Source organism: Rhinolophus ferrumequinum, chromosome 11 (assembly GCF_004115265.2).
Source record: "Rhinolophus ferrumequinum isolate MPI-CBG mRhiFer1 chromosome 11, mRhiFer1_v1.p, whole genome shotgun sequence".
Classification (NCBI taxonomy): domain Eukaryota; kingdom Metazoa; phylum Chordata; class Mammalia; order Chiroptera; family Rhinolophidae; genus Rhinolophus; species Rhinolophus ferrumequinum.
Genome location: NC_046294.1, coordinates 41,279,106 through 41,292,819, shown reverse-complemented (window position 1 = coordinate 41,292,819; position 13,714 = coordinate 41,279,106). Strand labels below are relative to the sequence as shown.

Here is a 13,714-nt window from a genome sequence, read left to right as displayed (position 1 = left end):
ACCCCTTGCCACCCAGGCTCCTGCAAACCGCCTCTCAGCACCCCCTCATTACCTCCAGATGTCTTCCTATTCACCCCTCTGCTCCTCCTGACGGGGAAGAAGATGGGCCCTTTCCTCCCAGAGGCAACCCAGATCCCATCCTCTCCTCCTTCCTCAGATGCCTTAGTCCACACCCGGGCCTGCAGGGACTCAGGCGCCCCACTCCACACCAAGGGCCTGCTCCACGGGCCAATTAAATCACCAGAGCTAGGGCACGGCCACCTGGATTGCTTAAAAGTTCTCCATGCAATTCTACTGTCCAGTCAGAGACTCCTGGACAATCTACCTTTTAAAAAAGAGAGAAACACAATACAATACACACAACACAACTGAGTAACATAGTCCAGATGACAACAGAAAAAAGTATCAGAGTGCTTCACACAGTGTAAGAGTAAAAGTTTGGTTTCAATCTTGTATGCACGTACGTGGGTGTGAGTGGACATGTCACCCTGGGTGATGAGGTAAATATATTTCTCGTTATGGATTATGGTTAAAATTTTTATGAAATTAAATTGTGTGTGTGTGTGTAACTTTGCAGCAGTTCCTGCCTTAGCTCCTGATTCTCTTTTACGTTCAAAACCTCCGACAAGACAGTCAACCTCCTCACCTGCCCTCCCTTCACCTGCCTTCTGCAGCCCCATCTCCGACACTTCGGCGTTTCCTGCTGAGGTTTCCGTGCTGTGCACCCTTCAAACACAGTGGCTTCTTCCCAGACTCTGTGTCCTTCCGCGTGTCTGTGGGTTCATTCCAATACCTGACTCCATTCCTGAAATTCTCTCTGTCCTCGGAGTATCTTTCGTCCCCCAGATTCTCCAGCCGTTCCTTCTCGGTCTTTCTTCCTCCTGACTCCTACATGTCTTCTACTCTGTATTCTCTCAAGCTTCTAAGTTCCGTCGTCACTCTTCTCTTTGCCACTGTCTCCTCCCAGTCAACGGCTTCAATTACTCCGGGGACCAGACTCCAACCATATCCTCACATTCCTCATAGTTCCAGCTGTGCAGCAGGCTATCTACTCACATGTGGCGGTCCCCTGGCAATGAGGGTGGGGCTGGGGCGGGGTCACACTGACAGTGTTCAGTGCACCGGCACCTACTTGGCCACGTCAGCCAGGTGAGGCGAGCAAGGGAGGATTATCACCCCCATTTTACAGAGGAAGAAACTGAGGCAGAGGTTGAGGGATGTTTCTGGGGTCACTCATCCATGGTACAGAGGCTCCTAGGACCCATGACTTTCCCCTTCACTCCAGAGTTCTTTCTCTGTACACCATGCACTGAAACTCGGCATGTGCAAAAGCAAAGCTGCATCTTATTCATTAAAGCAGAGATTCTCAACCAGAGCTGCGCAACAGAACCATTAAGGATGCTTTTTAAAACAGAGGTGGCCAGCTTCCATCTTCTGGGAGAGCCTTCTGTTTGTTTTAGCTTTATATTTTAAAGTCACTACAGATTCACAGGAAAGTACACAGAAATATACAAGGAGGTCCCGTGTACCCTTCAGCCAGCCTCCCCCCACGTTAGCATCTGACACAACAATAGTGCAGCAGCAACACGAGGACACTGACGTCGCCACAATCTGCAGAGCTTCAGATCTCTCCGCAGGTCTGTTCAGATGTTGTCACATGTGGCTGTGAGTAACCGCCACCACAGTCAAGACACGTCACTGTACCATCGCCACATACTCCCTAGAGCTCCCCGTCCCTGGTGACAAACCAGGGCACCCATCCCACTGTGCCCCCTGCCTCCCTCTCCTGGAAATGCCCTGTCAGCCTCGGAGTCACCATTCACCGGTCCTCCTCCGGCCCTGCTGATTATGGCCTATTAGGGGAGCGATCCCATAGATGCGTCCTTCCTAGACTCTCTCAGGCCCACATCTCGCCCTCGATCCCCACATCCACCACCACTCCACGCCCCCGGATTTCTTGACTATACTGCAGCACTTGCCTTCTTATCCAGTCCCCTTCTTCTAGGTGGTGTTTCCCCACAACCAGTGTCATAAAGCACAGCCAAGTCTCTGTTGCCCAGCTCTGACGGCATCATTCCTCCCACCAAAAACTTCCGATGGTTACCGCCATTTACAACATAAAGTCCAAACTCTTTAAATTCAACTATGAAATCCTCTATATCTGGCTCACTTTCCTCGTCTACATTTTTAAAACTCAGTGTCAGCTTCCCCCCTTTTTTTCCCATAAGAATTAAGACCAAATGGCACCTGTAAGGCTACAATAAGGTTCTCACCATGGGAAAGAAACGAACGGCTCCGGGATTCCCTGCTTCCTAGTGCTTCATTCTCTTCTCTCTTTTGTGACGTGAGGAAGTCAGTGGAAGGGGGCCTGGGGCTGCCTCTTGCTTGAGGGGATGCGGTGTTTCACCCTTGAAGGACGACTGTTCCATCCCTCGCCTCCTCACAGGGTAAGAGGTGAGGGCAGTCAGCAGCTGCCCTCGTGGGCAGCTCCCCTGGCGTTAGCCACTGGGGACTGGGAGCTTTCTTAGGCACCATTCCTTGGACCCAAGCAAGGTGAAGGTAGGTAACTGCTAGACACGTGGGAGCTGGTCCCCTTCCTGTCTCCCTACAACAATCACTGCAAACACTGTGCCACCTATTTCTGCCATCCTTTGATGCGTTTTCCTTCTTTCACTTTCATGGAACAATGTCAAGTGATTCATAAGCACTGCCCTTCATAGCTGCTCCTACTTACTATGTGATGATAAAATGAAAAAGAAAATTTGCTTATTGAGATTAAATATAGTTCAATTATCTGATATGTTTCAGCTTTAATTGATAACAAAACACAAACTGCCCATCTGAACTTCTCATTAAAGCAACCAATGCAGTGGGAAATTGGCTACTTGACACCAGAGAAAGTGCTAGAGATAACAGGAGCCCAGTGATGGGTCCCATGACGTAGCAGTCTATTGTTTTTTAAACATGCATTATCTAAAGCTCATCCCCATGGATGGTCCTATCAAGAGCACTTGGTTTTAAACTTTCTCAATACCGGGCTCTACATTTGGAGAATATTTTGGGCTGGTACATGTGGGGGGAGAGGCCACGGAACGTGCACCCGGGGAGGGAAGTAGCTGGTAGTGGCTAAGGAAGGGGAGATAGTAACGTAAAGGCTTCAACAAGCCTTTTCCAGGCCACCTGGGGCTTTCTTAGGGCCCGATGGACCAGGGAGTAGGGGATCCAGCAAAGAGGCTACACACTCAACAGTCCCGTTGCTGCTGACGGGTTATGCATCTGCTGCCATCCCACCATCAACACCACTGCCCTCTACCCACCAGCACCAACACCTCCGCCATCATCACCACCACTGTTACGGCAAAAGCACTGAAGAGCCTTCAGGCAAAGGCCGAGCAATACCACTGAATGAAATGATGCTTCACGGGAAAGAGTCACTGGAAATGTTCATTGTGTGTGTGGTTTGGGGGAGATCAGGGCTATTTGTCTTATTCCACTAGAGTATTGGGGGGCAGTGTGGAAGGTCAGTAAGACGGAGCTTGGGGACCAGGCCCCTGTGGGATGCAAAGAGGGTACACCTGTGGAGCGAACCTTCCAGAGCAGTGACCACCTGGCTCTCAGAGAGCCTAGAGACACTGAGAACCTGAATGGAGGCTGAGCCCTGTGCTCAGAGCAGCAGCCCCGGCGCTCACCATTACTGCTGTTGTCGTCCACCAGGATGATCTCCTTCAGCAGGTGGGGAGGCGTGCGTGCCATGGCGGAGTGGATGGAGCGCAGCAGCACCGAGAGCGCTTCGTTCACGAAGATGAACACGACGCTCACCTCTGGCAGGCTGGCAGGGAACGAGAGGTTGCGGCACCTGGAAGGAGAAGAGCCAGGCTTAGATCTGTCAGGGACACTGCTGGGGGTACCCCAGGTGCTGGTCCACCCGACGTCTTGGATCCAGCTTTCCTAGAGGGCTCAGGAGTCCAGATTCTTCCCAGGGCTTCTTCTCTGATACACTTAAGCCAAGCCCTAAGTGTGCAGCATACAGGCTCACAACCACAGAAACCGTTTTCCCCACAACAGTCTGAATTTGGCAATGACTATCCCAGCTGCACAGTTGTATCCAGAGCACCTAGAGCCATGCCTGGGTTCCAGCAGGTAGTCACTGAGTACTTACTACAAGAATGACTCAACATTTCTAAAGCCAGGAGGATAGAAACTACAACCAAAGGCAAGTCTTAGTTTTTCCAAAATGGCAGCCAACGCCTATGAGGCCAGACCTTAGATGATCTGCCTCAGGAGGGAAATATGTCTCCTTCCAGAGACTTCTACTGCCAGAATCCACGCTGCCTCAGTCCAGAAGGCATATTGCCTGGGGCCTCCCTGACCCCTCAGGAATCACAGAGATCCAGCCTTCAGGGATCTAGCTTCAGGTTGGAGCTAGAGTCAGAGTCTCAACATGAATGAATGAGGGACAGAAGGTCAAGTCCACTCTCATTTCATAGATGAAAACACTAAGGTTCAGAGAAGCTGCGTCCTCACCGTGAGTCAGCTGCCAAGACAGAATCTCAACTCTGGTCTTCTGACACCTACCCCAGAGTTCTTTCCTCAAGAAGAAATAATCAAGGGGGAGACTGACTTTTACTGTCCCATTCTCCCCTGGCTCCACTGAAGCCCTGAAGCTAGTTGGAGGTCTCTTACCGCAAGGGCAGGAGGCAAAGTCATGAAAGTCTACATGCCATTCCCATGGGAAGAGGAACAGGCACCCCTGAAATCAGACCCCATACAGAAGCCAAACAATAAGAAGTGCCATGGTTCCCAAAGGTCTACCCAATTCCTTCTCCTGCAATTGCTGCCTTAGTGGGCAGGAAACCACTGCGGGGTCCTTCTCTGGCTGACACTAAAACTGTCCCAGAGGCACCGAAGTCCCATCTTCAGGACAGTTGAACGAAGGGACAGAGCAGTAATCAGATCCCTGTTCCAGGCCCTGGGCTCAGAGAGGAGGCTGCTAGCTCCCAGCACTGGCCACTGAAGGCCCCAGGGCTTTGGGCTGGTGACCAGCTTGCACTGCTCCAAAGCGGGAGGCACAGCCAGGTTAGAACACGCAGTAATGAGCCTAATAGCACAGGGCTTTCGTCCGTCAGTAATTAAAGTGCTGCAGGGCAGGGATAGGCCTGCTCTTCCTTAATGAGGAAGGCTGCGGGACAACGAGCACTGAGCAATTGGGAGAAAGCACTGAGCAATTGGGAGAAACCACCGTGGGGCCCCCGGCCTGCTGAAGACTCTGAGATTAATACACTAAAATCACTGTCTCTATGGTTACCAAAAAATGTAAAGAAACTTCTCCCATTCTATTTCCAGCTCTCCTTCTCTCTCACCAAAGAGGGGTGGAGGAAGGGAGAGAATGGAGCCTTTTCCCCAATTCGCTTCATACTTACAATTTTAATAAAACCAGCAGGTTAACAGATGGGTGTAGAATTCATTCATTCTTGTGTTTAATGGAATAAATATTTATTGAGCTTCTTCCACGAGGCAGGCAAGGCACGGAGGGGACAGGAGGGTGTGGACAAAGTACTTGCCCTCATGGAGCTTTTGCTTTGACAGGGGAAACGGAGAAGCATGGAAGCAAACAAATGATACAATTGTATGTAAGTGCTGAGCTAAAAAAAGTAACACAGAGTAAGAGGACAGACAGATGCCCTGGCAGCTGTTCTAGAAGAAGTGGTTAGGGGAGGGCTCTGAGAGGAGGAGACATTTGATGAGAAACCTCAGTGGCACTCACAAGGGAGCCACGAGAAGGCCCTGTGGGGCCGAGGGGACAGTGCTGTGACTGGAGAAGAGGCAAGGGAAGGACGCAGCTCATTGAACTGCCATGAAGGGACACAAGAGAAGGGGAGCTGGAGGCAGGGCCATGATGAAGGAGAGACACACGAATGACTCCTTACGCTCATCAAACCCTTTCCCCAAATTTTTCATTGTTGTGAATACAATTTTATAACAGCAATGAAAAGGTTTATGTTTAACAGTCAAATCGTGCTTCTGGTTAGTGCTTATTTACGGCTATCAAGACCAGGCAGCTGGCCTTTCCTTAGGCAAGGAAACTGAAAGACATATGAACATACACTCTCCTTTACCAACTGCATTTTAAAAAGAATACTATATGTGGTCAAATGACCAGCACATGAACTTTTTTTTTTTTTATAAAAGTGTAATGAATGACCAGTTTCTAACATGGTCAGTATAAAGGTCCAAGTCCTCCCCACCAACCCCACCAGCAATGAAGACTGTGACCCCGTTTACCCTTCTCTAGAGGTTTCCTCGGAGGTCTGAGCCCTCACTAGTGGGAACTCCAAGTCATTCCCGCATGTTTCCCAGGTTTAGGGGTGAATTGCCTCCCCCTACTTTCTTCCCTTCTGAATTCTCAACATCACTTCTCCATCTCCCCTTCCCAGGGGACCAAGTGGAATTTCTCCCAGGAACAGCCCTGCCTGTCCTGCTTTGAGCCACCGCTGTCTATGAACAGTCTCCTGACGGCCTTTCTCCAAGCAGAATGGAAATGTTACATTCATTTTACAAGCTAAACTCTGCTGATCACTATTTTCACAGGAAAGCCTCTTTCGAACACAACACTTTTGAACGTGACAGAACACTAGTACAGTGTATCATATTTGTGTGTTTATTGTCTGTCTCCATCTGATATAACAACCCTCCCTGGAGAGCAGGGCCTTTATTTTGCTACTGTGTTATCTCCCAACCTTCAACCAGGGTCTGGCATGTAGTAGGTTTCTGGAATTAAACAAAACTAACAGATATGTTTATTTTCTCTACGGCCTAATTTTACACGTGGGCCGCAGATCTTACCATGTTCCCTTTTCTTACAAACATCCTCCCTCTGAAGGAGAGTCAGTTCCTCTCCCCACAGCAGGTCCTTCGCCTTCTCTCCTCCCTCCTCTGAACTTCCGGCCCAGCTCCTCACGTTCAGTCTCTAGCAGTGCTCAGTTTCTTTGCACTGTAACTAGAGTGGTCCCTCCAGGCCAAACGTCCTAACCACCTCCTTTTCTCTCCTGGGATCTGTTCAGGGCCCTCCCAGCAATAGTCACACGGCTGGTGGCCCCTCTCTGCACCGTGCAGCACCCTACCTCACCCTTCAGTTTTTACGCCCCTAACCTAAACGTGGGTCTGGGTGAGCAGACAGGTGAAGGGTGGGCAGGATGAGAAAAACACGGCAGAATAGTTTTTAAGCAAAGGGCATTGAAGTGGTGGATGAAGCCATCCAGGCACCAGTCCCAGCTCCATCCCAAGTTGGTGTGTGACCACAAGCAAGCCATTTCACCTCTCTCCTGTCTTGTCATGGAATAGAGGAGGTAGAAGAAATGATGCCTTAGGTGTCTTCTTGCTATAAATTCCAGTATCTCGTATCTCACATGTGATGAATAGAAGACATCTCATTAAAGAAATAGTTTGCAAACTCCCTCCTTCCACACCAGTACCTGGTCACCACCAAACGCCACATCCCCTTACCACTACTGTAACTAGATGGGGTGACCAACTCGCCCAGGTTTGCTCAGGGCTCTCCCAGTTTCCGCACTGAAAGCCCCAAGCAAAGCGAGACAGTTGGTTACCGTGTGACTAGACCACAGCTTCCTGAGAGGAGGGAAAGGCCTGCAAACCCACTGCCCAACTCTGTGCCTGGCACACAACAGGCCGTCAGGCAGCATCTGTTGAACAAACTGATATTTACCCTTTAAAAGTCCCCAACACACACACATCGACATACACAATCACGGTTCCTATTTTCATCTCAACATTAAAGCAGAATTTACATGGCGGAGGGGAGAGACGAAAAGAGGGAGCAGGAACAGCATGTCAGGCAAAATATCCATGCACTTGCTGTCACAGCCAGCGTCATCACTGCCAGATACCAAACCCAGGATGGAAGCCTGCCTGCCACGGGGCAGCCCGAGGTCTTCCAAAGGAACGCACACCCCAGAGCTGCTATGGAAGAGGGCTGTCCTGGATGCAAGCCCAGCACTTCCGGTCCAGAGTCTGGCCACTTGTTTTGCCCATCAGGCAGCACTGGCCCCCACCCGAAGGCTCTGCCTGTCACACTCACACTGCTGAGATGCCCTGTCCCAGGACCTGTATCCTCCAGGGCCCAGCCACCCACACCGTTTGCCCTCAGAGCCTGCCCTCCCTCCTGCGCTGGGCATCTTCCCCTGCACCCCGCTTCTCCATGTGCCTCTCTGGAGAAGGGCCAGAGGACGTGAACGCTGGGGGAGCCGCACAGGTGTGACTGGCCCTTCCCTTGGGCCAGTCTGTACGGGCATCCTTGGGAAAGCCCGACTGTACGAGACTGGCCCCGCACTCATTTTGAGAAGAGGCACATCCTTCTGTAAAATTAAGCCATAAAAGTTCCCTGTTTTTACTTTTATTCTTGTTCAAAGTCAAGCCATTTTCCACAAGAGATAAAAACAAGAGAGGGGCATACTATGGCTGTCTAATAAGCCAGAATTGATGGTCATGCTAAAACTTGACTTTATTGATCTCTGTATGCGGGAGGCAGCGCAGAGACGGGAGCAGCTCTGTAGGGAGCCTCTCAGCAGAGCTGCCCAAGACTGTTGGGAGCTGTTTACGAGGCAAGTTTATATCAAGAGCATCGGTGCCATTACCTGCGAGAGGCAGGGAAGCCGTGGCAGACTAAGCGAGGCCAACCCAGGCTCCTGGCCACCAGGTACCACCCAGGGCAGCAGCCAGACACTTCCATACTGGATCTCAGATGCTCCCCTCCCTAACGTCAGCCAATGTGCAAGCTCCCATCCATCAGAGTGATGACTCATGGAGGCCACTTGACCTGGGTGGAAGGACGGGTAGATCTCTCCAGAAGGAAGATCAAAGTAGGATGTGAGCTGGGGTCTATCTGCCAAGGTACCTGGGGAACTGAGTCCAGGCATGCCAGGGTTCTGTGAGGGGAGGAGAGACCTGCCTGGACCAAGCAGTGAGACGATAACAATCTCAGGTACCCACTGCCCTGAGTGCCCCCAGCACTTCTTTCCTCCCACAGTCCTCCCAGAGAGGCCCTCCCCTGCAGCTGTGGTCAGCACAGGAGGTCGGGTGCACCGGAACCCCTGACCTCCAGGTCAGCACTGCCCTCTTGGCCCTTCCCGGCCATCAGCGTCCTCACCAGCCTCTGCCATCCCACGTGCACCTAAAGGACTTGTTTGATCCTCCTTTGACCTCACTTGGAACACTTCTGGCTTCTTCCAGAGTAGACAGGCTCCCAGGCCTGCCAGAGTCCACTCTGCTGGACTGAACAAAACCTGAGGACGGGGCAGTGTGGAGATTCTCATTGGGCACAAGAGCCATCAGGATTTTCACTCCCTATGGCTGGCGTCTGTATCTCCACAACCTCTGGAGCTCAGAGGATGCATGGTGCTGCCCATTACCCAGGGACCCAGCATGGAATATTTGGAAATAATAACAGTAATAATTTCCATTTACCGAGTGCTTGCGATTTGCCATAAACCACGCTAAGAGATGCACGAATATTTTTACTCCCCCCATTTTAATTCTTCCTACAATCCTATATGGTAACTTTTATTGTCCCCATTTTACAGATGAGGGAAATGGGACTGAGGAGGCTAGTTATCTCCCAGGGCTTAAACCTCGATCCATTTGTCTCCAAAGCCTATGCTCATAATCCCTGCGAAACAAGGGTCTGCATCTTCCTCCCCAGACCTCCCCCCCACCAGGGATACGTCTGGTGAAACACTGGTGTTGTGACAGCTCAGAGGTCTGATGGGAGGGGCAAAACGGAAGAGTTCCTCCGGGCTGCCAACTCTGATGACAGATGGAGAGGGTGTAGTATGTCTAGTAGGATGACGTGGACAAACATGATAAAATACCACAGGGTGCCTGAAGCCTGAAACTGCCTTCCTGTTACATTGCTTCCACTGAGATACACAATCCCGATGACTTCGCGTATAAAGGTTGCCGTGTCTTCTGCCATGTGGCCTCAGCACTTGGTCCACAGCTGACGGGACCAGACACTGATTCCTGAGCTTCGAGTAGCCATCGACGGGCTGGCTGCCAGCCTACGGGGCCATCTAGCCCAGGAGCTCTGCATAACCGATCTTGCAATGTAGAAGAAGGAGCAGCCATTTCTCATGAGAGGTTGAACGTGAGATACCCTGAGAAGGCCGGAAGCAGAAGTGCAGGGAGCTGAGATGATGGGGTGGAACGAGTGCGTGAGCTAGAGGTGTGTTCAGCCTCCGGTAGAGACACAGCACCCTAACCAGTGAGCAGAGAGGTTGCAGACTGGAGCCCGGCCAGGGTGTCCAGCTTCCGTCAACAGGCAGCACTTCTACAAACATCCTTTCAGATGATTCTACCGATTCACAGGAAGGGTCTGCTAAGTCAAATGTAGATTTTAAGTAGGACAAGAGGGGAACAAATCATTTAAAATGTAAACAGCCAACAGGAAGCAAGGAGACTACTTGTTCCTAAAACGTCTTAGAATTCTGGGAAAATGGGATCCCTGGGACCACATGGACAGCCACTCAGGGAACAAACATCAGCTGGCTGTGGTGGAAAAGCCACAGAAGGGACAGAGTGTCTCCAAGCGGTGGGTTTGTCGGTGAGCAGGCTGGGCTCCTGGCAAGGAGAGCTGAGAAAGGTGGAGGAAGGGAAGGTGGGATCCATGGCTCAGAAAAATGGGCACAGGGCACGTGGCTCTCCAGCAGCGCCTGGCTCTGGCCTCTGATGCCCAGAGCTCAGGCTGAGGAGAAATCAGTGTCCGGGGCCTCAGTGTGATTTACCTACAGTGCCTGCCTGGCCCTCTTCTCATCGAGGGCCAGGGCTGATGGCCGGTCTCGTGTGGCTCCTTGTCCACAGAGGGGACCTTCACGTACTGAAGACAATCTATCTCTTTCACAAATCAGAGACCCGGATAACAAAAGGAAAAAATAGCAGTTACTATGTATCAGGCAGTGTTGTAAGAGCTCTACATATATTACAATTTAATGTTTGTATTACCAGAGCTAATTTATAGACAGGAAAGCTAAGGCACAGAGAGGCTAAGTAACTTGCTGGAAGTCAACCAGCTTGTAAATGAGAGACCCGGGCTTGGAACCCAGGGAATCAAGCTTTAAATATTATTCTATAATCTAAGCAGAAACTTCATCTGTTTGTCATGTTACCCAGTTTTTCTCCTAGGTTGTTCTTCTCTAGACATACTCTACTTTCTCTACATCCCTTAAAGTCCATTTCGGCAGCTGGAATCTGAGTAGCAAAGTAGAACCAAACCATCATCTCCCCTTTTAAAGACATTCTGTCTTTATTAATATAGCTCAAGGTTACAATACTGTGGGGACAGAGTCCCAGAGAGCAGTTTCCAGGCTCTCGCCCTCACATGGAAAGGTGCTGGCTCGGATAGTAAATGGCCATCAACTGTGATTGGATGGCCATCAGCTGTGGCTAGTTGGATGTCAGCTGTCACCAGTGAGCCATTGGCCACTAACATAACTGCCGTGGGTACACTAGCAGCAGATAGTGGCTGAGCTAGCAAGCGGGGATTGCAGTTAGCACAGCGATTGCAGTTAGCAAGTGAGGTTGGTTGGCAGGCAGAAAAGCAGACGGCGGATTGCAGATAGTGTGGCTCCTGCTTCCTATGTCTCCAACCCAGCCGCCAGCGAGAATATAGTGGTATGACTCCCCTACCTATGGCTCCGTGGGTGTTCCTTTTTGGCCTCACCATGTCCTCCGTTCTTATGTGGGGAGCGGGACCAGAGACCCCGCATGACACCCCGCATGATAAATACCTTTAAGAACAACCTCATGATACTGTTGGCTCATCATGAGCTTAACATTAACTAAGAACCAAAAGTATTTTTTCCACACGGCTTTTGTTAAGAAGTGTTTCCCTCCAATTGTTTCTGTAGTTAGCATTTTCAGTGCAATAGCAGAATCATTACTAAGGGGATTTATTTTACCCATTTGTCCTGAGCTGCCCTTGTGGAGCACACATCTTCCACAGACTCCTGGGCCATCTCCACAGAGCTGAGATCCCAAACTAGAAAAGCTCACGTGGGCAGGGAGAGGCGAGGGTGCTGAGGCAGTGTCTGGAGACGCAAGACCCAGGTAACACGACTGGTTGTGCCACTTACCACTTAACCAACTTTCTTGGCCTTGCAAATATTCAGTATTCTCCTAAATAAAATGGAAATATTCAGTATTCTCCTATATAAAGTGGAAAGTTTCTTGGCCTAGCAAATATTCAGTATTCTCCTACATAGAACGGAAATAAATAACTACCTCGGAAAGATGTGAGGAAAAAGTTAAACTGAAAAAAACAGACATGAAGCAGTTTGCATAGCACCTGGCACACAGTAAGTAATAGTGGCTTTTGGTGGAAATTATTCGCCTCTGGGTAGCAATTCCCAGATGGCCCAGCAATCACGATCCTAGCCGCTCCACCTGGAGCCAACCCCTTCTCCCCAAGGACCAGCTACATAATTTGTGGGGCCCTGTGCAAAAAGAAAATATGGTGGCCACGGTCCAAACATTATTCAGAATTTTAACACGGCAACAGCAGAGCATTAAGCCAAGTGCGGAGTCCCGGCCTTCCTGGGGACCTGTGCGACAGACTGCACGCACAGTGTATTCGTTTCCTAACACTACTGTTGCTGCCGTAGGAAATTACTACAAACTCGGTGGCATAAGACACAAATTTATTTTCTTACAGTCTGGAGTTCAGAAGCATGACACAGGTCTCTCTCACTGGGTTAAAATCAAGGTGTTGGCAGGACCTCCTTGCTTTCTGGATGCTGGACGTGATAACATATTTTCACGCCTTTTCCAGTAGGTAAAGGCCACCCACCTTCCTTGGTTTATGGCTCTTCTCCAACTTCGAAGTCAGCAGTGGCTGGCTGAGTCCTTTTCACGTGGCCATCTCTGACTCCTCTGCCTCTCTTCTTCTAAGTGCCCTTGCGATTACACGGGGCCCATCCAGATAATCCAGGCTAATCTCCTTATTTTACAGTCAGACGATTAGCAACGTTACTTTCATCTGTGGCCTGCATGTTTTGCCATGTAGCATACCATATGCACAGCTTCCAGGGATTAGGACATGGACGACCTTGGGAGGCCACTATTCTGCCGACCACCCACACCGATGAAGCCAGCCCTGCCGGCCCTCAAAGTTCCGAGATCGCTCATGTCTGTCTAGAGTCTGTAGCACGAAGACCTCGCACATGAATCTGTGGTCACACCCACAGGGATGGCAGCAAACACCCACAGCCACCTTGGATGGACCCTACCCTGCTCCCAGAGGGACTGAGTACCTGGCTCTGGGCTGCGTTCTCTCTGCTATAAGTCTGTCCTGCTCCTTTCCACTTGGATGTTCACATAGGATCGCCCAGGCTCCTTTGTGGGTGTGTGTGCGGATCTGTCCCATTTGCTCCCATCTGGGGCTGCAGAAAATAGTCTATTTCCTTTAGCAATCCCTCATGCCCCAGCCTCAGGCCCTAACCCAGCACCCAACCAGAGAGCCAGTCCACCTACTCCCTGGGAGGGAGGGATGTGGACCTGAGAGAAAGATGATATCATTCCTCATGAACCTCTGAGGATCTGCCAGCAAGAGGCAAGATGCAGCACCTGCCGGAGGCTCTGCCCTGAGCTACCTTGGAGGTAGGCCAGAGAGTTGCCATGGCAACATGATAGCCCTGAAGCTTGACAC

At 50.6% G+C, this 13,714-nt stretch overlaps 1 protein-coding gene across 2 annotated transcripts in view; it reads right to left on the bottom strand.

The window, feature by feature from the left end:
• Positions 1 to 13,714, bottom strand: part of GALNT18 (polypeptide N-acetylgalactosaminyltransferase 18) — a 322,119-nt gene that overhangs the window by 141,393 nt on the left and 167,012 nt on the right. For both annotated transcript variants that reach the window (XM_033120405.1, XM_033120406.1), the window contains exon 3: positions 3,690 to 3,856. In XM_033120405.1, the coding sequence (XP_032976296.1) occupies positions 3,690 to 3,856 (167 nt within the window). The remainder of the gene's footprint in view (positions 1 to 3,689; positions 3,857 to 13,714) is intronic.